Genomic DNA, 26,429 nt, shown 5'->3' with positions numbered 1-26,429 from the left:
AAAGGAATTGTAATTAGTAAGGAGCCGACTCAACGAGGAACGATGGCCCATACAAACGTTGCAGAGAAAAAGACCAGGTTGCAGGGATTCCATTTGACAAGACCGTGTGTTCCGTTTTGAAGAAAATACGAAATGAAGTTCATACACAAATAGTCAAGAAAGGAGAAGTTATGGTTGCGAAGCAGATTGAACAAATCAAGGCAACCAGTAATGAGGCGGTACTTTTCAACATCAAGAAGGGCGTACTATACGTTCCGGAATTGCGTGGGAATCTGATGTCGGTGATGGAGTTGACCAGGGCTGGAATCGAAGTGTTATTTTCTGGGAGCGTGGCCGTTTTGAGAAAGGATGGCAAGCTTCTGGCAACTGGGCATATAGGATATGTGTGCCATCAGTAATCTCACGCTCCCATATTTATCCTATTCGAAAACAAGCGATTACGGCACCGATTGATTCCGTTCTTTTTGTTTTCATGGGTGCTCTCTTCTAACAAAAAATACAAAAATAATAAACAAAACAAACAGCGCTTCAATCCTATGTTTTTTGTATGATGAAAATGGGAGCCACATGCTTAATAAGGGAACCAATACCAAATTGATGCAAAAAGAGCGCAGTAAACCATTAGCAGGAATAACAGTGAGTACCATCCGGTCGCTGCTCATGGACATTCATTTCAACATTCATTTGTCAGAATGCCGTTTCGCATAAAGTCCTTTGACATCGAGGAAGGATGATATAAGGCCGAAGGTATAACAAAGGGGAGGGGGACATTTGGCATAAAGTCATTTGGCATAAGGTCGTTTGGCATAAGGTCACTTGACCTAACGGTCATTTGGCATAATGAACATTTGGCAAAATCAAATTGCACCCTTCTTTATTATGCCAGGTGTCCAGTATGAGGAATTCCACGGAGTCATGTCAGTCGATCCTGAGCGACCATTTCAAAAATATCTGAAACTTTGCACAGTTTTTCAATTTCATATAAATCGCCATTTTTTGATATTAAACCTTCATATTCACTCACGACTAACTTTTCAAAAGGGTGTATGCGAAAATAGTTCTAAAATATTCTAAAAGCTGTACAGCAAAAACGGATTGTTCGATTGTTATAAATTTTTCAGCAAAGTTAGATAACTAAATGATGATTCCTTAGAAAATATACACTGTAAAAAATTTCTTTTTCTACTTTGAAAAAATATGATATTTGTCACAAAAACTCAAATATCTCAAAACCCTATCTTTTTACCAACTTCAATTTTTTAGGGGAAATGGCCCATTATATCAGCTATCTACCATAAAATTTTGGTGATGGTAAACTGATAAACAAAAAAGTTATGACATTTCAAACATTTCACAATTTTTACATTTAGTAACAAAAAAAAATTTTTTCTGTGTAAATTATTTCGAGAATTATATTTTGATGCTGATTTTATTGTAAAGGCTACCGCCTGAATTAAACAAGTTGTTTTCATGATACTTTAGTTTGATTATTCGTAATTACTATAGTATCTATTTGAAACTTAGACGCGATCCAGTGTTGTGATCAAAAATATTGAGATTGTCATACTTTTTATTGTACGTGACTGGTGAAAAAATCCCTTGATAGTGTTGAAAAGCTGTTGATTATAAGAAAAATGGAATTGAATTTATTTTTAAGACAAAAGCTGTATAATAAAAGTTTTTTTATACGCGTATACGTCTAGTTTATCCGCAAAAAAAATCCCTCTTACACACTTATTTCTGAATTGCCTGTTCGGTACTTTTTTGACGAGATTATAACAGCAGTACGATCTCGGTAGTTTCGGTAATCGATTTTACTGAGGCTCAGTAAAACAACTGTCAAAATCGTATGGAAAAGGTAAACAATGCATTTTTGCTGAACGAGTTCGGTGCTCAGCAGTTTTAATCTCGTCAAAAAATTACCGAACTCGGTACACCAAATTTTTCGCTATTCAAAAATAGAGACTTCCAGCTTTCATTTGCACGGTCCCTCAAAAAAATCCACCGAGGGATCTCGAACAACTTTTTCAGAATACTGTTTTTCCCCATACAAAATGAACGGTTCCAAATTAATCCCTATTTCTACTTAACAAACATACCCAATTTTTGTATGAAAAAGTTCCCCCGATGGAATATTTCGATGTTGGGCTTGAATGAAAGCTAGTAGCGTCAACTTTCACGTAACGTAAAAATTAGCGATGCCTATTTTTTTGTAATAAATTTCTTATACCAGACACACCGTGCGGTAATCAAAATTAAGTGTGTAGAGAACAGACTTTATGATCGGAAGAATGCGAGTAACTTCAACAACAACAAATGCATAAGAGGTACATACCACAGACAAACAGACGAAACGCCTAGAACAATTTTAGTGAAAATTCATCGCCCAGTTCACACTATCACCACCTGGTGGAAATGTTTCACGAAACACTGCGTTGTGCAATATCGTCATCAGAAGGCGCTAGTGTGAAACGTCAAACGCAAAGAAAAACGATGGGCGCTCTTCTTGTTATGAAAGCCACAACCAAGATTCAAAATGATCGTTGAAGGCGTGGTCAATGAAAATTTCGCCAGTGTTACGTTTGTTTGTCTGTATACATACCTGACAATGCTCACGAAAAAAACAAAAAAATACTACCGCTATGAATATTAAAAATTGTATAGTATTTTTTTTCTTCAGCCACCAACACCAAACAAGTAAGTTAAAATTAATAAGTGATTTTGTTTATTATAATCTAACAAACAAGATGAACAGTCGCTTTCTCAAAGGTCTTCAACTCAACGCTCTCTTGTAGACCGTTTGATGAAAAAAAATGTTCAAAAGAGTTACGAAATCTCACCGAAAGCACCATAGATAAACTGAAAGAGACTGGTTATGCCCAAATGTCCACATTGTGTACAAAATTACGCATTTGCACGTCCTGCCGTCTAGAATTTGACAAACGAGCCATCTGTATATCATCGGTAAAGCAGGGCGCAGGAAGTTCGAAAACGACAAAAACTGAGAAATTGCCATCAGCGACATCTGTTTAAACAATTTAATTACGCCCCTTTTCAAAAATGCCCTGTAATATTCTTCAACATCTATACCCATTTCAATATTTTTAACGTTGCAAAACACGCTTTCAACATTCATCTTGAAGAAGAGGGAAAACACTTGTCCTCAAATGTAACAGCAAATTAATGAATAAACGACTAATGCGCGGAGGGCGTGATAAAATCGGAACATTACGGTACATAGTATATTATATTATATGTATATATAATATATAATAAAAACAACTTGTTTTACTCACGCAAAAACATTAACAATAAAATCAGCATCAAACTTCAATTTCCGGCCGAAATAATTTACACTAAAAAAAATTATTACTAAATGTGAAAATTGTGAAATGTTTGAATTGTCATAACTTTTTTGTTTATTTTCATGGTAGATTGCTAATACAATGGACCGTTTTCTCTAAAAAATTACGTTGGTAAAAAGATAGGGTTTTGAGATATTTGAATTTTTGTGACAAAAATGATATTTTTTAATGTTAAAAAAGATTTTTTTCACAGTGTATATTTTATTAGGAATCGCCATTTAGTTATCTAACTTTGCTGAACAATAAAATCAGCATCAAATCGCGATTCCCGGCCGAAATAATTTACACAGAAAAATTTTTTTTACTAAATGTAAAAATTGTGAAATTTTTGAAATGTTATAACTTTTTTGTTTATTAGTTTACCATCACCAAATTTTTATGGTAGATTGCTAATACAATGGACCGTTTTCCCTAAAAAAATCAAGTTGGTAAAAAGATAGGGTTTTGAGATATTTGAGTTTTTGTGACAAAAATGATGTTTTTCAATGATAAAATAGATTTTTTTTCACAGTGTATATTTTCTTAGAAATCACCATTTAGCTATCTAACTTTGCTGAAAAATTCATAACAATCGAACAATCCGTTTTTGCTGTGCATATTTTTGAATATTTTTGAACCATTTTCACATACACCCTTTTGAAAAGTTAGTCGTGGCTCTAAATAAAAATTTGATATCGAAAAATGGCGATTTAGATGGAACTGAAAAACTGTGCAAAGTTTCAGTTCAATAGAAAATCATGAATTAAAAATTTTCCTTAATTTTGATGCTGTTGCTTGGAATCGCTCGTATGCCAAATGTATTTATGCCAAGTGATCTTATGCCAAACGGCCTTATGCCAGATGACTTTATGCCAAATGACACAGACTCATAAAAAAGGATGTTTAAGCAAAGTTTCCATTACGCCAAGTGGCCGTATGCCAAATAACTACGTAAAATGTGCCACTACCAAATTAGATGATCAATATAAAAGTCAACAATTAATACTGTCGGTCATGACCAATTCTAGGTGTAAAACATCTACCCCATGAGCAGTTCCGACATTATCGTGGAACAGAATTTTTTCAAGAGAAAATCTGGTGAAACTACTTCAAATAATCGAATTGCGCTAATCCGTCAATAAAAGAAAAACCACTCACCTTCGCCGACAGCAACGATCCGCTCTTCCCGTTGCTGTCCACCGAGTCCGTACTCTTCCCGAAGCTGCCGATCGAGGTCATCATGAGCGGCCGCGTACTCAACGTAACACCGCCGACCAACGATTCCTGCGTAAAGTCCAAACTCCGCTTCGATTTCACTTCCTTCCCAATGGCCATGCTGTGGTGATCCTTCCGTCCCTCGCCCGGTTTGTTTTCCTTTTCGTCCTCGTCGTCTCCCAGCGGGATCACCTGAGCCGCGGATTTGCTTTGATCGCCACCGGACGAACTGCTGTCCTGACCGCCTTGACCATCATCGCCGCCGTTGTTGTAAACCCACTCGTCCCCTTCCGATGAGCTGGTCGATTCTTCGGACTTGGTCCGTTCGCTGGAGTCCTTGTTCAGTTCCGAGTCGGTGTCCAGGTGCTTGAAGTAGAACGTGGCACAGTTTTTGGATTTCCTCGTAGACCGATTGAACTTGGCCTCGCTAGTTTTGCTCCGTTTCTGTTTGCCATTCTGCTTCGGCGACTTCGGAGACTTCTTCAGCAAGGGATTGGAGTTTTCGTTGTTGCTGCTGCTGCTGTTCTCATTGTTGTTGATCAGGTCCTGTGCGGTGGCTCCACGAAGGATACCATCGATGATGTCCTCGCCGGACAGCTTTCCGATCGTTAGGGTTGTCGTCGCCGGGGAATTTGCCGCTGAGCCGTTGCCGTTGGTAATCGTGTTCGTCGATAGGTTCTGAATGTCCGCTGCTTCCATTCTAGGGTTCACTTGGCTTGCCAGTAGTAGGGCTGCGGCGGATGGAGGAGGGGTCGACGGCGTGTTTGTGGTGGCCGTCGTGGTCGCTGAGTTGAGGTGGTAGGTGATAATTTTCGGTACAATTTCACAGTCGCTGCCCTCGGAATCGGCATCGAAACCAGCGTTGGAGAGCTTCTTGCCTTTAACCCATTCTTCCTGTAAGACGGGGGGAGGGTAAAAACTAATTAGAAGACTGACATTCAATCGACAAAGCGGTTCAGTTTGCAAATCTAGGTTACTGAACTCAAATTAGATCGTTGGGTACTAATGAACTAAACACATCTCAAACTACGAAACTCTGAATTTGCAATCTGAACCATTAAAATACAACAAACAAATACTTACGCCACTCAAACACTCATTCTGCAGTGAACCGGATGATTTTGACTTGACGCTGGAGCTGAGTCGTGCCTGTTTGTTAACCGGCTCTTCATCCGTATCCGAAAGACTAGCGTTGTTATCAGAGCTCTGCGGAAAAAAGGGAAGAATACACGTTAAAATCGATGGTGTTATCACCTGGATGATGACGACGACGACGATTGCCTGCCGCAGCAATATCGATTAGTGTCTACCACAACAGTCGATAAACTTACCGAGGTTTTGGTGTCCAATAATCCCTCCAATAGGCACCGGATTTCGTACGCCTTCAAATACAGCAAGTAGTAGCGTCTCTCGAGCCCTTTGATGACACTACTCTCCTTGGATTTATTGCTAAGCTTGTGGCTGTAGTAAGCAACGGATGTGCCCGGTTGGGCGTCGACTTCGGGCGTCAGCGAACCGGATCCGGACGGGGGTCCTCCAAGTTCGGAAGCGGTCGTATTGAGGATCGACGATCCTACGCTGGTCACACCGGAGATGTTTCCGGAGAATCTACTGGCTTTGGCCGCTTTCTTCTCGTAGGCACGTACACAGGCTGCGACGGCACGCGAGTTGGACTCTATTTCACGGTAGATTTCCTGAAATGGCGAAAAGTGGAGGAAGAACGCAAAGCGAATTAGTGAGGGGTTCCTTGGGTGGTTGCGTACAGTGTGGGTGGACGAATGGTTATTATTGGTGCGATGGCTCACAATGCACATATGCTGCAGAATCGGAACAGGGAACAGAGGGATACGTACATAGTGTAATCAGGGGTTCTCTCTGTTGGCTGTTATCTATCGATGTTTACAAACTTGATTCCCGATGGAGGTAGGGAAGAACACTAGGGTAAAATGCATCAAACTAGAAAACAGCCTTACTTAAATCTTATAGAGTTCTAAAAATAGTTGGATCGAAGTAGAAACTAATAAAAATCATACGTTATCCATTGAAACCTGAAGAAATCTGTGACAGACTTGAAAATCTGGATAAATTTTAGAATAATATCCATAATTCCTTCTGAAATTTATATAGAGATACCTCCAGTTGTTGCTTCTAGGATTACCCCACCAATTTTTCCTGAGATTACTCTGGGAATTTCTTTCGTGGTTTCTCTACAAACTTATTCTAGGATTTCCTTCTGTGATTCCTCAGGTAGCTCCACCTGAGGATGTTTTTGGGGTTCCTTCAGAAGCTTCCTCAGGAGGTCTGAAAATACTCCAGGACGATGTCCATTAGCAAAATCTGAAAGTATTCCAGAGGAACTTCTCGGAAGAATCCTGGCAAGAGTTCTTAAAGAAATCCCGGTAGAAATTCCCAAAGCAATTCACAAAGGAGTTTCTGAAAAAAATCCAAAAGCAACTCTTGATAGAAACCCAGAAAAAAATCCCGGCATTCTTGTGCAATTCCAAAAGTAGTTAGAGTTACTAAAAGAATCCCGGAAGGAGCTAAGAATCCTTGAGAAGTTTTTGGAGGAATACTGAAAAAAGTTCTTGCAGGAACTAGAAGTTCTGGAAGGATCTCTGGAAAATTTTCAGAAGCAATCCCAGATGAAACTCCGGTAGGAATCTCGCATGAAATTCCTGAAAGGAATCACAGACGGAATCTCGGAAGGAGTTCCCGCAGCAATCCCCGAGAGAACTCCTGGAGACTTCCCGGAACTCCTTGAGAAGGAATCTCTGAAGGAATCCTTTTAGGAATCTCAGAAAGGATCCCAGAGGAAACTTCTGAAGGATCCCGAAAAACATTCTCCGATTAAGCTCCTTGAGGAGTCCTAGCATACATTTGTGGAGAAACCGTGGAAGTAATTCCCGGAGTAATCACAAGAAAAGTTGGTGGGGTAATCCTAGAAACAATTCCTGGAGATTAAGTTCCCCTCTTTGAATAACTTTCTAGATAAATTTATTTATTAATTAGCAATTGCTGAAGTAATCTCAGAAGCCATTTCTTAACAAATCCTACCAAAATTCACTCGAAAAATCTCGGATGTACTTTCTGGAGGAATCCCAGCAAGAGCTCTTAACCTTCCGTAACTCGCGCGGTTGACTACCTGCGTCAGCACGACACTAATGCTGAGTACAAAAAGCGAGATTTTTTCAACGTGTTGTACAAAATACTACAGCGCGATCGCTCGAGGGTTAAGGAAATCTCAGGAGAAACTCCTTGAAGAACTCCAGAGGGAACTTCTGAAGGAATCTTAACCCTCTAATACCCAAATTTTTTATTTTGATCTAAATATCATTTTTCGTCATCTAAAATCGAATTAAACATGTTCTGGAAGATGATTCTTTTTAATTCTCGATTTCGTGAATTTCAGTTTTTGATTTTTCTAATTTTTATTTTTGAACATCCCCACACTTTAATATTTTTCCTGGCAGTTAATTTGGGGAACGAATTTTTTGAGATGAAAACATTTTGAGATTTCATGATTATTGTTGGAATATCATTATTTTAATTTTTTTTTCACAGATAATTTTATTTTCCGTGTAATTTTAAGGAAAATAATTTTAGAGTGTATTCGATTCCCTTAAACTATTAAACAAGAATAGAATGATTTGAGAAAAATTTAAAATATGTTAATTGTAGCGATTCAATATAAAATAAACAATGACTTCTAAAAGGTGACTAAAACATCTTTTTTTTTAATGATTTAAAATGTAAATACGCTTTAAAATACACCAAAAACCATTTTGAGATATACAGAACAGTCCTAAATATTAGCCAAAAATATAAAAAAAATGATTTTCCACGAAACAAAAATTACAAAAATGCTCAAACTATACCCCGTCTAAAGGCGGGACTGGGTATTAGAGGGTTAAATAAACTATCGGAAGAATCTCATCAAGAAATGCCTGAGAATCAAACTAGAAACTCCTGGAAAAGCCCTAGAACAAGTTTGTTGCGAATGATGTCTTGGAGAAATCTCCTGTGGAATCCCAGAAAGATTTTTTGGAAGGGTGCCACCGTGCCGTCATCAAATCATAAATCCCCACGCGCACACGGACAAGAAATCAGTGCAGTTTGTAATAACAAACACATTTGTTAATTTTCAACCAGACTAATAGTAACATCGTAGGCATTTTAGTTATTTTCAAACCTAATTATTGGTTTGAAACAAATCGATACATTTGTTGTTCCTACTTTCAAAGGATCAACTGGTGCCGTTTGAATTTACTAAATTTCGGGTTGTCAAGATTCTGCTGTCGAATGCGCTGAACAAACTGAAATTTTAGTTTGATTCAACCGACCGGGTAGTTGTTTCAAAATATATTTATTTTTTTTGAGAGCAAAAATTGTATTGTTTCAATTAAACCTTTCAAAAGAATAGTCGAACAGTGGAACTAAACCTTTACTCCACAAACTTCTAATACAGGTCGGACTCGATTATCCGGAGTTGGGCTCTGGCGATTACCACATTATTATCTCGCGTACGGAATGCTGTAAGAAGCTGAAATTTTGACTGATCACTAATCAAAGTTGGCTTGACAAATTGTCAAAATTTCAGCTTTGTAGAGCATTCGGTTTCCCAGATATATGTTTGAGAAGCATCAGAACCTGACTCCGGATAATCGAGTCCGACCTGTATTACTTTTAAGAAAGTAAAAATTTATGATTGTTGGCTTGATGAATAAATGCAAAAATAGTTTGCGTTTATTTTAACTCGTTATAGAACTCAGTGGCTGATGAAGCGCAAAGCCTGAATTCACCGTTGCAGCTTATATCAGACCCATGGACTGCCTCCGCTGGATGTTAGCTCGGATATCTGGAGAAGCTGCAGCGAAAAGACGTTCCCACATCAGATGGGGAAGAATTGATAGACATTTTATGTCAGTTAAAAGAAAATCGGGTTAAGTGCTGTTCCTTTTAATTTCACTAAGAATTTGCAACCTTTGACAAATACGTATTTAGACTGAAACTGTAAGGTCGTCTTCAGTGTCTTGTACTTGACATGACTTGAAAACAACTAACAAAATCATTTGTTTTCGTAGTTGTCAAAATCAAACAACTAACAGGTTGGTAATTCCAACCGAATGCTTTTAGCATTTACCACTGAAGCTCCGAAAAAATAAATATAGATTTTAGTTAGTTTCAACTGCCGCGGATAGTAGAATGAAACCAATATTCCGTTTGTGCTCAATTCAACTCGAATTTCCGAATGTTACATCTGTGAGCGTGCCGAACATTCGTGCCATAGTTTTTACATTCAACGGTTCAACCCATTCGGTAAGATTCGGCTGTTCGGGCGCGCGAGTGGCGGCACTGTCAGATGTGTCCACAATCATTTGTGAGCTACGTCATGTTCGTTATAGCACCTCGGGCCATCGGGCCATCGATTAACAGTTCACAGTTCAATCGCAAGCGATTAAAATACAATTGATAAGCTGTGATGAGCACTCGTGAGGTGAAAATTTGCAACATTGTAACCTGCAAATTTGAAACTGCGGCAGTCTTGTCTTAGGGTTTGTTATTAACCAGGAGGCTGACGTATGAAAATTGACTTCTTTAAGTACTTGTTGAAGTAGGCGGTTCCTCGTTGGCTGGCAACCGTTAGCAGCACTTGAAACGTTACTTGACGGGCCACTGGCCACTCTTCATAGTCTCGATTTTTTTTATTGTAATCTTCTGAGACTTACTACGTTATCGTCTCGTTCAATTTTCACACAAAATCATCTTCCAACCCAACCAGTTGCGTTTCGATGTCTTCATGTCATCGTTCATAGTCTTCCACAATTCAGCTTCGAGGTTATTCATTGTTGTTCGCATACCACTATGATAGTTTTAATAAACTCAAATAAGGAATGCAATTCTAAATCCATGCATGAAGTAAATTTAACATGACATGAAACATTCTTCTGAACGTGGGAAATACTAAAAAAAATCAAAAAAACAAATTTTACCGCATGGCGAAAATCGCTATACTGAATGATATCTGCACAAAAATTTAATTTCAACGATTGTTAAGGTTATTCAATAGCAATTTCCATTTCATAAAATCTAAATTCCCATATCGAACAACTAATCAACCCACAAAACCCCACCCCGAATGGGGTCAAGTTTACATCGATCGAGCCCATCATCAACATCAGTATCATCATCTGAACAAATCCAAAATACCATTTTCAACTATGAAACGAGAAACGAACCACATTATGCGTAAAATATGGTAATCAGCGCACCCCAAACACCACGAGAAGGAAAAAAGAGCAAAGATGAATGTAAACAAATTTGCTTCGTCGTGGTTGAACGAACCCGCACGGTGGGTTAAACTAGCCGAGAACGAGGTGTAACACCAAACCAATTTTCCACTTTAGGGCCACCGCTCCCCTTCATGCTTCATCTGCGAGACTACAACACGGCTCCTAATTCAATTGGCAACCTCATCGTCCACGTCCAGCCGACTTCATGGGATCGAGTTGAGTTAGGGCAGACCTGGGTGGGTCTTGCCCTTGTGGTGAGAGAGATCAATAGCTTCGCGATGATCGCATATGAATTTGATTAAATTTTTTCGGGGATCAGACGAAGACGAAGCGCAGCAGAGCTCATTAAGGGGAGCGATTGTATTCCAAAACATTGGAAATCCATCGGCCTTCGATTGATGCGCATTTGATTGAACCAAAAGCAAAGCAAGCGCCGTTTATCAAAGAGGGTCATTCTTTTGCCGAATGTGGCGACGATTTGACAGGCGAGAAATTTATGGCATCCATAAGCCATTATTGAAGGCATATGTTAACACAGGCCTGCCCAACCTTTTTCGGCCGCGGGCCACTGGTGAAACTCCATACCAGTCGGCGGGCCAGACATAAAAATTCGATAAAAATATATTATTTTTTTATCTTTTCTGAGCATTGTTTAGGAAAGAACTTTCATATTTTTAAGATGACAATGACACTTTTTTTCAATTCAATGTTTCTAATAAAATTTTAAAGCTTATTGAAACTCATTGCAGAATATTGGAGCTCGGAACAGTATTTAGGAAGTTTCAATGACATTTTTATATTTCATACCAGAAAGAGCTTGATTGGCTGAAATATTGAATGTCTGAAAGCTTCAAAAATTGTGATTAAATTTTTCATGTTTTTTCCAAAATTACTCAAAGTCAAACATTACGTCATTGTTTTTATTTTGTTTTACAATCTTATCAAGAGAATTTTCACATACACATTGATTTTACTGTTAAGAAACTTTAACTTCAAATCTGTAGGGAACTCAAACCAAATGCTTGCATATTTTTAAACATTTGAAAAATTTTACAAAATACACTCTAAAAAGTCATTTTAGTTTAGTAAATTATTAAAATACATTTCTTTTGAAAAACAAAATTCAGAATTATTATTCCTCGGGCTAAGTTCTATTATTTTTCTAAAATCGTGCCGCGGGCCACACAAAATGTCCTCGCGGGCCGGATCCGGCCCGCGGGCCGTACGTTGGGCAGCCCTGTGTTAACATCAAGAAACGAATCCACAGGTAATAGCGACGATCGCGCGCTGCTTTTGTTCGAGCGATGTAATGACTCTGCGAACTGCGGAGTTGAGTAAATGTTTTGAATGATAAATCACCGGGCGCGTGTGGCACGCCGCCGTTCGCGGACATTTATCGTACATTAGATACGGAAAACATTCGGAATGACCGGGCTAGGTTGTAAGACGTTTGATGATTTCGGCATACCAATGTAGCTATTTTGTTGAACATGACGTGGAAAGCAACCGAACAAACATTTGATTGAATACCAATGGCATCGCGAAGCCAGCAGTAGTAGGCGCGCAGACATGAATTGGAAGCATTGGAAGCCCTTAGGCGTTGAACTCGGCAACAGTGGCCTACTTTAGTTACGAAGGGTACGATTTGTTCTTCACGGAAATTACAGAAGATGCCAAATGAGCGTGGGAACCTGGCCCTAGGTTATAATGAGGATCATTACGACGACGACGAGCTCAAGCGGCTTATGAGTACCAACTCTTGCGTTCAGTTTAAACTTCGCGGTGATCAATCAACCAAACACCGCTTATTGAAAAGTCTCATTTCCATCAGTTCCCACAGAATACGCCCCCCCATTTCTCGAAGTTCGCGTGCCTGCTACAACCTAGAAAGCCTACGCGTTTCACCGATGCTCGCGAGGTTTTCAATTTAAGACCTGAACCGATATCACGGGGAGGTCATCTCCTCCGTTTGGTCGGTGGTGACCCATGTTCGGAAGAAAACTCTCCTTTGACTCTTCGCGGTTCACCAATAGGCCTCGGTGGTAACTGGCCAAAAGCCATTAGGACAGATAACCAGAATACGAAGGCAACGCGGGGAAATGATGAGCCTGCTCTGGGACTCTGGAATCGATGCCAGAATGGGTCATTGTTTTATACTAGGGTGCTTGTACCAGTTATCGTACTACCTAAGGAAAACTACTTCTACAAAAATAAGAAGAAGACCGACCAATCTCGTCGATATGTCAAATGATAGATTTGTTACCATACTTTACACGAAAAATATAAAATCTGAGCCAAACCCACTTTTACTATTTATTACGGCGTGTGCCAATGATAGGTACCCTGTACCAGTTATGGACATATTTGTTAATTTTGGTTCCACTTCGCACTATTTACATGCATTCCTTATGGGATTTGCCATAACTGGTACACTATGGCGAAATAGGGTGCAAGGAAGCCAAAATGTTAAGGAAAATAATTTATTTCTATCATAATTTGAGCAAAATGGTAAGTTTGAATGAGTGCTATCATCTTTTATGAACGTGTTCTTTCGTTCACATATTTTTTCTTGTTGATTTGCATCGTTAAAAGTTGAAAATCAACTATGGCGAATTTGAGGTACTATAGCCATAACTGGTACACCAAGCCTACATATTATCAAGCAAAATAAATGCTCAGAGAGCAAGCAAGTTTTTTTTATCTGTATTAACGAAATTTTTAGCCCTAGGCTAGTTTTCATCTCGGGACCCACGCTTTACTTTCCTTTCGAAGGAAGAACTCACATTTTGTGAGTTTGTCGGGTGTGGGATTCGAACTAAGGTGCTTGGCGTGATAGTCAGGTGGTTTAACCATCACACCAGGTCCGCTTCAGAGAGCAAGCAAGTGCGATACTTAAAATAAAGGTTTTCGCGGTTTGTGGTCTAAAACGTTTCAGGTGACTTGCAGTGGCTTGTTTCAGCTGAAGCTAGAAAAAGTCTAGACTTTTTTATATTCTTCAATCACTTAACCTAATTTACAGCACTATTGTCCACTAGGGCACTGTGGTAGCCATTCCAATTGGAAGCTGTACTTACACTTTGTACAGCGCCTATTCTATTCTAATTGTACTATATCGAACTGGTTGCCGTTGCGCTGCTTTCACTTTCTACCCTATCATGGTAGAATGATGAGCACGAGGATGTTGATGTTTTGGTTGATCTTTCGGTTGTTCATATTTCCAGTTCGATTGGGTCCATTATGGGTTACAGTTCGCCGAAGTCCAAGTATCCGGGTCTATTTGACCATCTGCTTATGAAGTAAACGTGTGACCAATTGCGCCACGGGCCCCGGAAAAGTCTGGACTTGAAGTGATTGAATTAAAATTAGTGATTGTGTCTTATACATCCCAGATTATATTTTGAAACAGTCAACAAAATACGAAGTTAAAGACCAAACTTATATGGAACTTTCAATAGACATAAAATTTTTAAGGAAACAAAGATAAAACTATTATAATTTTAATTGATACGAACTTTACAAAAAAAAAATACTGCATACCAGTTGGAGAAGAACCAACCTCGGGCTGAAAATCTCCCTAATAAAGCCAATAATAATAATAATAACCGCATACCTAGTGGTGGAGACAGTACCGACTGCTTGTGAAGAATTAGCATTAAGTTAAAATTCACAAATACAAAGAAACTAAAAAAAAGTACCGACTGCTTGAAATAACATTAAAAAGCATTCCCGGAAAGGCAACTATGTTAGAAATTCTTCTAATATTTATTCGGTCATTTCTTTGGATATTCCACATGTAATTCCTTCGCTAATATCTAGTTGGAATTGCTGAAAGAATAAATGTCAGTAGGAATCCACAGGAATTGCGATTTTAAAAAGAATGGTCGAAGGAATCTGAAAATAGAATTGACATATCAATCACCAAAAGAATTATTATCAGTATGCCCGAGATTCCCAATGGAATGACCACGGGAGTTAAAAAAGGATTGCTGAAGAAATTTCTAACAATTTGCCGGAGGAATACTTATGAAAGTTATGAGAAAAAGGATTTCAATGGTATGCCCAAAAAATTTAAACGAAATTTCCGCAAGAATAATAAAGAAAATTCCAAAGCACCTAGAAAAAATATACTGAAAAAATTTCAGAAATGATTCCAAAACAACTGCTCGAGCTCGAGGAATTTAAAAGTAATTTCCGAACGGTTTTTTTAAGACAATGCCAGACAAATTCCTTAAGAAATTGACGAAGGAATCCACAAAGGAACATTTAAAGGAATTTCCGAAAGATTTTTCGAAGTAATTGACGAAGCAATTTCCAGCAGATCGAAGCAATCCAAACCTCAAATTGTCGCTTCTGTGACGAGGAGAGAGAAACATCAGAACACATCCTCTGCCATTGCAGTGTACTCACCCAACGTAGGTTCAAAGTTCTCAGCAAGCCCTTCTTAGGGCCTGCTGGCATATGAATCTTATCCCCCAAGGACGTGGTTGGCTTTATAAAGCTAATCTCGCCAGAATGAGTACTAGTGTGGGACACGCTTGTATGGAAAACATAAATCCTTGCTCCAGTCGACTTTTTAGATCCCAATTAGGGCCCATATGAACTGTACCAAATTTCAGCGCAATCGGTGAAACTATAATTTAGCGCAAGCGGTTCAAAGTTTGCATAGGATTTACTATGGGAAAAGTTACACTTTCAAACAAAAAATCCCAGAGGTCGCCCGTTGTCTCCTTAATTCAAAACGATCAACGCTTCTTGTGGTAATAACATTTATGAAACATTCCTTCGAAGACCGCAAAATGATTGAATGCTTGTGGAAAAAGTTATTGATTTATTACCGATTAGTGATTCAACGAACGGCTTTTTGTTTTGTTTTATCAGCAGCACTGCTGCTGCCGTTGTTACATGGGGTGGCGGGAGGCATCACCACCCCCAGAAACAGCAGCAGCCAAGGCAGCAGCTACAGTGCTGCTAATAAAACAAAACAAAAAGCCGTTCGTTCGATCACTAATCGGTAATAAATCTATAACTTTTTCCACAAGCATCCAATCGTTTTGCGGTCTTCGAAGGAAAGTTTCATAAATGATTTTTCTACAAGAAGCATTGATCATTTGAATTAAGGGGACAAGGGGCGACCTCTGGGATTTTTTATCTGAAAGTGTAACTTTTCCCATAGTAAATCCTATGAAAACTTTGAACCGCTTGCGCTAAATTATAGTTTCACCGATTGCGCTGAAATTTTGCAGAGTTCATATGGGACCTAAATGGAATCAAAAAAGTCGACTGGAGCGAGAATTTGATGTTTGTCCCATACTAATGAGTACTGTAACTCAGGATCTCTATTCATCCATAATAGATGGTCTTGAGTTCAGTCGATACTAAGGTATCTCAGTGACAAACATGTTGCTGAGATAACTTGCGTTAGGTCCCTCAATTTGCAAACGCAAATGAAATTCGCTCCATAAGCCATTTTACGAGACGTTTCAGATCAGCTGATTGCTCATTTCATGAATGAAACTTTGAAAGAGGTCGCGTCGTTCCGTGAGTGTTAATATCAATATCAACAATGTTATGTTTTGTACATAAGACGTTGGCTCTTCCAGTTGCCCTTTACAGTCACGAGCCATCCTTTGAAAACATACGTATTTTAACCTCAACTGTAAGGTCGTCTTCTGGGTCTTGTACTTGACTCGACAAAAATCCTACTTTACCTTGATGATAATAAACCTGGGCGTGCATCATTATCAAGGTAAAGTAGGATTTTTGTTCACTTAAGTTTTCTCGTGTTGCCTGTACTCTATTTTCTGAAAAGATTTCTCCGATCTTAGTTAGTTAATCAGTACAGCAAACCATTATCGTACTACAGTGGTTTTTCGATTTTGTCACGGTTCTATTTAATCACGCTCCATTATGTCACTCTCGATTCTAGCACGGTATTTTTTCGATTTTATCACGCTATGATAATTGATAGAAATATTTCCAAATACATATTCCAAACTAGGTAGGGCATATGAATTGTCATAAGTATGCTATTTTTGCACATTAGCAGGGTTCGCGCACCAATTTTGTTCAATCTAAGGGAAACCATTTCTAAAAAAATGACAAATTATCCAATTAAAGCTACTAATATGCCAATATGAAAGGTTTCAATCTGTATTATGGCCAAAACTGATGCTTCTACCCTAAATGGTTTCAGTGACAAAGGTGATAAGGAATTACAGACCGGGTACTGAACCCGATTATCTAGAATTGCATTTTAAAACATCTCAAGTATTTACCAAACAAACAAAAAGCTGTATAAAACTGCAATTTAAACTCATTTTAAACAAAGTTGGTTTGACAAAATGTGGAAATTCAAGCTTTAAATAGAATTCCGTTCGCAACTTCATATAAGTTTAAGAAAATTCCTAGCATAAGAAAATCCAAAGATGCTTGTCACAATAGACCATTAGAATCACTTAAACGGCTGATACGAAATGATCAATGATCAATTGCTACCATGCTAATACCGATAGCACGTATGTCATAACTTTAATAATATTGTACGTGGATTTGCTAACTGAACACGACGAATCAGAACCGTCGTTTTTGGAATCGCCGTTGGAATCGTCGCTCGATTGCAGAGCAAGACAGCAACCAAACTGACACATCGCTTTGACATATTTAACGTAGGAGCAACACGTGCGTGAGATTCTCTCTCTCGGTTGCTGCTCATGCTGCCAGCTGATGGTGGCAAGGATGGAGGAGCATAGTCGGAGGGGTGCTCCAATGCGTTTTTGGAAGAGTTTGTCGAGATAAAAAGTTTTCGTTATACAGGGTGTTAGGTTCCTGAGTGCAAACTTTTTAAAGGGTGATAGAGGACCATAAATGGAGAAAAAATTGTTCTACGCATATGGTCAAATCTCAACCGTTACGTAGTTATTGAACTTCCCATGTTTATGACTCTTATTGCCTTAACTGGCAATAACTTGAAAATGGTCAAACTTATCGAAGTTTTTTTGCCCTTATTCGAAAGATTATTGAATTATCCAACAAATGGCATCTTTGAATCGATTAGTTTAGTTAAATAACTAAGTTGTCTAGAGCAAAATAGCTTAAAATAGTGTATTTTTATTTGTTTTTGTCAATTATCTTTGAAACATGCGTAATAAATTAAAATTCTTTCTTTGGCAAAGTTATGGCCCCTGTTACACTCTACAATTCGTTCTTCGACACCAAACTTCTATCTCTTATCGTTTTGTTGCAATTTTGATTTTAACATCGCATTTCAGATCATAAATTTGCAACTGTCATGGAAAGCACTTTTTTGCCCATTGTGCCGCACATTTAAATCAAAATTGCAAGAAAACGATAAGAGCTAGAGGTTTGGTGTCAAAGAACGAATTGTAGAGTGTAACAGGGGCCACAACTTTGCCAAAGAAAGAATTTTAGTTTATTACGCATGTTTCAAAGATAATTGACAAATACCAATAAAAATACACTATTTTTAGCTATTTTGCTCTACAAGACTTAGTTATTTAACTAAACCAATCGATTCAAAGATGCCATTTGTTAGAAAATTCAATAATCTTTCGAATAAGGGCAAAAAAACTTCGATAAGTTTGACCATTTTCAAGTTATTGCCAGTTGAGGCAATAAGAGTCATAAACATGGGAAGTTCAATAACTACGTAACGGTTGAGATTTGACCATATGCGTAGAACAATTTTTTTCTCCATTTATGGTCCTCTATCACCCTTTAAAAAGTTTGCACTCAGGAACCTAACACCCTGTATAAATTATGGAAAATTCTAGTTTAAAAGTTCAGCATTAAACTTTTCAATGCGTGTTTCATATATTATTTTACAGAGAATCAGTCTAGAGGTACTTAAAAGTACTTAAAACTTAAAAGTATATAATTTCACAAGAACGCATCGAAACGCCCCTTGAAATTTAACGGCGATTCCCAACCAGCTCAAGCCAATTCCCTTGGAATTCATCTTCGAAGTAAAATCACAATACTCTAGATTGAAAATGCTACTCATTGCTTGCTCACTCGAGGAAACTATTGAGTCCCATTTCAGACTTCATACCATTTCATGTGGCTCCATTTCGTCTTCACTAGTTAGTTGAGGCGTTGAGGGGATATGTTCACACTGCAGATCAGTGCACTGCTCTACAATGCAGCATACATACAGTCTAGGATGACTTCATGATCTTTATTGACGGTTGGCTAAATTTATTTTTCAAAATACTGCCTGAAATTTTCAATTTCCATTGCGTGGTTTGATGTTTCGTTCGTTTTTCATTTGCTTTATTTGTATTTAGGTGTATTTTGGAGTAATAAAAACGCTCGCAAAAATACGTTTCAATTTTATCACGCTCCAGTATATCACGCGATATTTTTTTTCATTCGTGATATAGGGTGACAAAGGGTGTTATCGGCAGGTTTGTTCTCTTCGTCAGGGGGGGGGGGGTTTTGTGGGCCGAATTGCCTCAAATTTGGGCATATAACTCAACTTGGTTGGGAAGGATTTGTGGCCAACTCTGAGACCAACAGGTTTCAAAAAATCCCCCATGACGAAGAGAACAAAACTGCCGAGAATACGTAAGTTCCCCTAATCGAAAAAGTACTGTGACTACAGTACTGGATAAAATTGTACACTCTTAGAAAAATCATGTAAATTTTGTTAAACGAAGCGGACACGTTGAAACGCGGATAAACTACCGTGAAACTCGGATTATTACCGCGGGAGAAAAACTCGAGCGTGCCGTACACAAATCGTAAAACGTATATTGAAAAAAAAAAACTATAATCATTTGTAAATAAAAGCTTTGGTTTACTACTAATACTGTTTACTGTTGTCATTCTTAAGAGGTGCACAAAACGGAACGTCAAAATGCGCACCAGTGGTAGTGGTGTCGGCGAATAGGTCGACTAGAGGGGGTTCGGCAATAAGGTCGAAATACTGGGACACCGTTGCATTTCCACCAACAAATTTAAGTTCTCTTGGATGCACATAAAAGGAGCGACCCGTTTGACACAAATTAACGTCTTCTATCACAAATAAAATCGAGCTAGTAATCGCTAGAACCGAAGCGACAGATATAACATATGAAAGTAAAATAATGAACTGGATTCGATCACTGGTCCGCTGATTGAGAGGCACGGACTATACCTCTCGGCTGTATCACCGAGTTGTGAGACAAGCGATAAATGTAAAATTGTTTCTACTTACATGGTCAGATAGGTTTGTTGCACGAACTCAACCCATGTTCAAATTGTAAACGTGTTTAATATCAAACGCCAAACATCGAAGTACGCGTGTTTGCAAGCGTACTCCGTACAGAAAAGTACAGAAGTACAAAACTTGTGTACTTACCGCAGTAAAAAACGAAAGTCAAACCGAGCGTAAACCGAGAATAAAACCCGAAGCGGCATTCGGATTGGTAACCGAACGGTACCGAACTGTCAATCGTCGTTAGAGAATAGTAGTTTACGCAACAAGGTGCAGAATGACGATTTTTACAGCACGAGTCGTACATTTATCCAACGAGGCTTGCCGAGTTGGATAATTACAACGAGTGCTGGAAAAATCGAGTTCTGCACCGAGTTGCGTACAACGTTTTTTTGCAATTTCATAAATTACCCTTGAGGATAGTTTTCAATAAAACTTTTTCATCAAACTGCACACTGATGTTCATAGCCAATGAGCGATTCCAAGCAACAGCATCAAAATTAAGGAAAATTTTTAATTCATGATTTTCTATTGAACTGAAACTTTGCACAGTTTTTCAGTTCCATCTAAATCGCCATTTTTCGATATCAAATTTTTATTTAGAGCCACGACTAACTTTTCAAAAGGGTGTATGTGAAAATGGTTCAAAAATATTCAAAAATATGCACAGCAAAAACGGATTGTTCGATTGTTATGAATTTTTCAGCAAAGTTAGATAGCTAAATGGTGATTTCTAAGAAAATATACACTGTGAAAAAAAATCTATTTTATCATTGAAAAACATCATTTTTGTCACAAAAACTCAAATATCTCAAAACCCTATCTTTTTACCAACTTGAATTTTTTAGGGAAAACGGTCCATTGTATTAGCAATCTACCATAAAAATTTGGTGATGGTAAACTAATAAACAAAAAAGTTATAACATTTCAAAAATTTCACAATTTTTACATTTAGTAAAAAAAATTTTTCTGTGTAAATTATTTCGGCCGGGAATCGCGATTTGATGCTGATTTTATTGTTCAGCAAAGTTAGATAACTAAATGGCGATTCCTAAGAAAATATACACTGTGAAAAAAATCTTTTTTAACATTAAAAAATATCATTTTTGTCACAAAAACTCAAATATCTCAAAACCCTATCTTTTTACCAACGTAATTTTTTAGAGAAAACGGTCCATTGTATTAGCAATCTACCATGAAAATAAACAAAAAAGTTATGACAATTCAAACATTTCACAATTTTCACATTTAGTAATAATTTTTTTTAGTGTAAATTATTTCGGCCGGAAATTGAAGTTTGATGCTGATTTTATTGTTAATGGCCTTGCGTGAGTAAAACAAGTTGTTTTTATTATATATTATATATACATATAATATAATATACTATGTACCGTAATGTTCCGATTTTATCACGCCCTCCGCGCATTAGTCGTTTATTCATTAATTTGCTGTTACATTTGAGGACAAGTGTTTTCCCTCTTCTTCAAGATGAATGTTGAAAGCGTGTTTTGCAACGTTAAAAATATTGAAATGGGTATAGATGTTGAAGAATATTACAGGGCATTTTTGAAAAGGGGCGTAATTAAATTGTTTAAACAGATGTCGCTGATGGCAATTTCTCAGTTGTTGTCGTTTTCGAACTTCCTGCGCCCTGCTTTACCGATGATATACAGATGGCTCGTTTGTCAAATTCTAGACGGCAGGACGTGCAAATGCGTAATTTTGTACACAATGTGGACATTTGGGCATAATCAGTCTCTTTCAGTTTATCTATGGTGCTTTCGGTGAGATTTCGTAACTCTTTTGAACATTTTTTTTCATCAAACGGTCTACAAGAGAGCGTTGAGTTGAAGACCTTTGAGAAAGCGACTGTTCATCTTGTTCGTTAGATTATAATAAACAAAATCACTTATTAATTTTAACTTACTTGTTTGGTGTTGGTGGCTGAAGAAAAAAAATACTATACAATTTTTAATATTCATAGCGGTAGTATTTTTTTGTTTTTTTCGTGAGCATTGTCAGGTATGTATACAGACAAACAAACGTAACACTGGCGAAATTTTCATTGACCACGCCTTCAACGATCATTTTGAATCTTGGTTGTGGCTTTCATAACAAGAAGAGCGCCCATCGTTTTTCTTTGCGTTTGACGTTTCACACTAGCGCCTTCTGATGACGATATTGCACAACGCAGTGTTTCGTGAAACATTTCCACCAGGTGGTGATAGTGTGAACTGGGCGATGAATTTTCACTAAAATTGTTCTAGGCGTTTCGTCTGTTTGTCTGTGGTATGTACCTCTTATGCATTTGTTGTTGTTGAAGTTACTCGCATTCTTCCGATCATAAAGTCTGTTCTCTACACACTTAATTTTGATTACCGAGTTCGGTAATTTTTTGACGAGATTAAAACTGCTGAGCACCGAACTCGTTCAGCAAAAATGCATTGTTTACCTTTTCCATACGATTTTGACAGTTGTTTTACTGAGCCTCAGTAAAATCGATTACCGAAACTACCGAGATCGTACTGCTGTTATAATCTCGTCAAAAAAGTACCGAACAGGCAATTCAGAAATAAGTGTGTAAGAGGGATTTTTTTTGCGGATAAACTAGACGTATACGCGTATAAAAAAACTTTTATTATACAGCTTTTGTCTTAAAAATAAATTCAATTCCATTTTTCTTATAATCAACAGCTTTTCAACACTATCAAGGGATTTTTTCACCAGTCACGTACAATAAAAAGTATGACAATCTCAATATTTTTGATCACAACACTGGATCGCGCCTAAGTTTCAAATAGATACTATAGTAATTACGAATAATCAAACTAAAGTATCATGAAAACAACTTGTTTAATTCAGGCGGTAGCCTTTACAATAAAATCAGCATCAAAATATAATTCTCGAAATAATTTACACAGAAAAAAATTTTTTTTGTTACTAAATGTAAAAATTGTGAAATGTTTGAAATGTCATAACTTTTTTGTTTATCAGTTTACCATCACCAAAATTTTATGGTAGATAGCTGATATAATGGGTCATTTCCCCTAAAAAATTGAAGTTGGTAAAAAGATAGGGTTTTGAGATATTTGAGTTTTTGTGACAAATATCATATTTTTTCAAAGTAGAAAAAGAAATTTTTTACAGTGTATATTTTCTAAGGAATCATCATTTAGTTATCTAACTTTGCTGAAAAATTTATAACAATCGAACAATCCGTTTTTGCTGTACAGCTTTTAGAATATTTTAGAACTATTTTCGCATACACCCTTTTGAAAAGTTAGTCGTGAGTGAATATGAAGGTTTAATATCAAAAAATGGCGATTTATATGAAATTGAAAAACTGTGCAAAGTTTCAGATATTTTTGAAATGGTCGCTCAGGATCGACTGACATGACTCCGTGGAATTCCTCCAATGTTTAAGAAAATCTGATCATAATAGGTTATACTGTGCAGTCGTCACAAATTTTCAAACATGCGTCCAGAAAACATCAACAAGTTGATCAAAACTGAAAACAGTGCGGTAATGGTTCATTACGCAACGCAAATCAGTGCTGTAATGAACCATTACCGCACTGCTAATTTGGTGTGGGAAAGCAGGCCTTTTCCTGTCAGATTTGCGTGAGGGAAAACAGCCTATTACGATGAGAAATTGCAAAAAGTTCTTTTTCGCACCATTGCTTCCCGCTTCGGTTGTCGTCGTACACGTGTACTGTACTCATGTTCGTACTTCTGTTTAAAGTGAACTTTGAACATAAGTATACGTTTGTGTACAGATTTTGGTGTTGCGGTTCAAACACGAAGCCGGAGTACTGGCGGAGTATAAATACAGCAGTACTTAACGAGTTCGGTATTCGTTTGGGAAGACTGGTTTGTTGACATCTTGTGCAACCAACTCGAACTTACTTGACGGATGTAAAATTGAGTCAAAGTTATCATTAAATCATGAAATGTTTACGTACGTTAATGGTTTACGTCACGTGTAAATTCCTAATGTTTTGAGAGTATATGATCCTGTCTGTTCTTCGCATTCTGACTCATTCTGTCCACACAAGTCACCCGCCATCCTCGTTTTGCGATCATCATCACTGATATGGATATGATTGTCATGATTCTCTCCTTCACCTCTTGCTGTAGGAAGCAAAAGCACGGACAACGGTATGCGAAACGATACAATTGCCATCGCTGCGAAAAGGCGAAGAGTGAATTCCGCAAAATGCGTGGCATTTCGGGAATGTTATGCTAACTGATTCGTATCACTTGGGAAGTGTGGTAATATAAATCAGAACAAACAATGGTCGCGACAATTTACAGCTCTGAAATTGAATTGCTCGATTATCAGGCTTGCCATGTCAGTTTAGCTGTTGGAAACTTTTACTATTTGTCGGACATATTACAATATGATGCATTCATTCTCGGCATATCTCTAAAACTTCAATCATCTCTCTGTTTTTAATTTAAAAACGAAAGGGAAACCGAAATCGACAACTCTAAGTACTAATGTTTTCACAGGTGATCAAGTGATCACCTATCGAACCTAGCCGATAGTAAATCTCTCTCTTGACCACACCAATCCGCAGTTAGATTAGACAACAATGACCGCTCTGTGTACTGTAGTACATCCTGAACCATTCCCGCTCCCTTCCGAGATCGATATGTATCTGCGATTGAAAGTGAACCTCCCGATCGCGTAATTATGCATTACGTGATACATTACACTCAGTCTTTTTGACGAAGAACGGCGACGACGGTGGTGGCGGCGGCAATGCCGATGATGGACGATTTCAGAGGAACGCCCTATTGCAGCCTACCAACCTACTCGAAAAAATCAAACGATCCGCCGAATGAATACCGCGATCGATCCAGAGAGAGAGAGGTCCGGAAAAGGCGTCCCAGTCTTGCGAGAGGTCCGTCCACCGATCGATCGATCGGTGGAACGTGGGGCGCGCGAACAGCGCAGCGGTCAGAAGTGATTATGCAAATGAGGTAATTTTCCTCCGCTGCCGCTGCGGATGAAGGGCGAACAACACCCGGTAGGTCGCTAATTGATGGTTTTATCGATATATTAAAATATATTGGTTTGTACGTACACTGAAATGAGAATGTCGAAAGTGAAAAGGGTTTTCTTGGGCCCTCGAACGCCAGGAAGTGTACCCGGTACCCCCGTAGGAAGTTTCATCCGGACCAACGGCGATGACGACGCGCTTGCGTAACTTTCTCATTACTTAAAGCCGTTGCGAGAAAGTTTCGGTTAGTACGGGACATTCAATTTTAAGATTTATGATCCAGTAAAAATTATGCGAATGGCATTCGATGGTTGATTTCCCTCTCTCGAAGAAAAGTTCAAGGTGGAAGAGTTTAACAAAATTACACGCTGCGTTTGCGAAACTGCCTAAATGCATTAGGTCGGAAATTGCACCCAATTCGTAGGTTCGGGCCAGGCGGTTTCAATGCCAACCGGATATTGCAGCATTCAGCAACATTCGCACTAAAAGCATAAGAGCTAAATCGCGAAACCGCGAAACGAGACCAAGTAATTTGCACAAAATTGGGCCGCTGCCGCGCCGTGCGTTATGCTTGCTTGGGGCTGAGATGGTAATTTCAGTGCATGTCTGTCTATTGCCAAATTTTAATGGAATCCGATTTTGGGCACGGCTTCGAATGGTTCGTGTATTTGGTGTTGAAATTGCCTTAAAAAATTAAATTCAACCTTCCTAAAGCATTGTTTTGAATGAAATGAATTAAACCTAATACTGTTAGGTCGTGAAGGAAGGTTTGCTGAAGTTTTTATTAAGAAATGTAGCGTTTTTATTTAATTCCCGTCTAAGCTAAGCATCGAGTTTATTCTTGCACTTTGCCTTTATTAATGCCTCATGATTAATTTAGTATCAATTACTATTTTATAAATTAGCTTCTATATCATGTTAAAAATATTGTGAAAGAACTACAATTTCCTTAAAATAAGAAAATTGAATGATTGTCCCTGGAATTATGTTTCCGTCTAGTTTACGTCTATTTTGGGCACAATCTGAATTCAATTTCCGGCACTCTGTTTACGTCACACTATGATACATAGGATGATCAAAAATTATGATTTCCCCGTAGGTGTTTATTCGAAAAGTCGATCAAATTCTTCGCAATTCAAATCAAATCATGTGTCCAAAGTACGATTAAGCAGAAAACTTTTAAGTTTAGACGGATTGAGTTTCAGAATAACGACCAACAAACTTCAATTGAAATTTCTGTCCAGTAGGCTCAGTGTACCAGTTATGGCTATAGTACCTCGAAATCGCCGTAGTCGATTTTCAACCTTTGTGTTCCATCAAAGACGAGCTCTGAAAGGCGCCTGGGGTCCAATGGACCCCA

General features: G+C 38.1%; 1 protein-coding gene across 1 annotated transcript in view; it reads right to left on the bottom strand.

Moving 5' to 3' along the window:
- Nucleotides 1-26,429, bottom strand: part of LOC109429628 (klarsicht protein) — an 833,281-nt gene that overhangs the window by 71,700 nt on the left and 735,152 nt on the right. The window contains exons 5-7 of the mRNA XM_029864114.2: nt 5,891-6,253; nt 5,643-5,765; nt 4,503-5,453 (exon numbers count right to left, since the gene is read on the bottom strand). Of these exons, the coding sequence (XP_029719974.2) occupies nt 4,503-5,453; nt 5,643-5,765; nt 5,891-6,253 (1,437 nt within the window). The remainder of the gene's footprint in view (nt 1-4,502; nt 5,454-5,642; nt 5,766-5,890; nt 6,254-26,429) is intronic.

The sequence above is a fragment of the Aedes albopictus genome, chromosome 2 (assembly GCF_035046485.1).
Source record: "Aedes albopictus strain Foshan chromosome 2, AalbF5, whole genome shotgun sequence".
In the NCBI taxonomy this organism is placed as follows: Eukaryota; Metazoa; Arthropoda; class Insecta; order Diptera; family Culicidae; genus Aedes; species Aedes albopictus.
The sequence above is the reverse complement of the archived record's forward strand: the minus strand, read 5'-3'. Positions and strand labels throughout refer to the sequence as shown.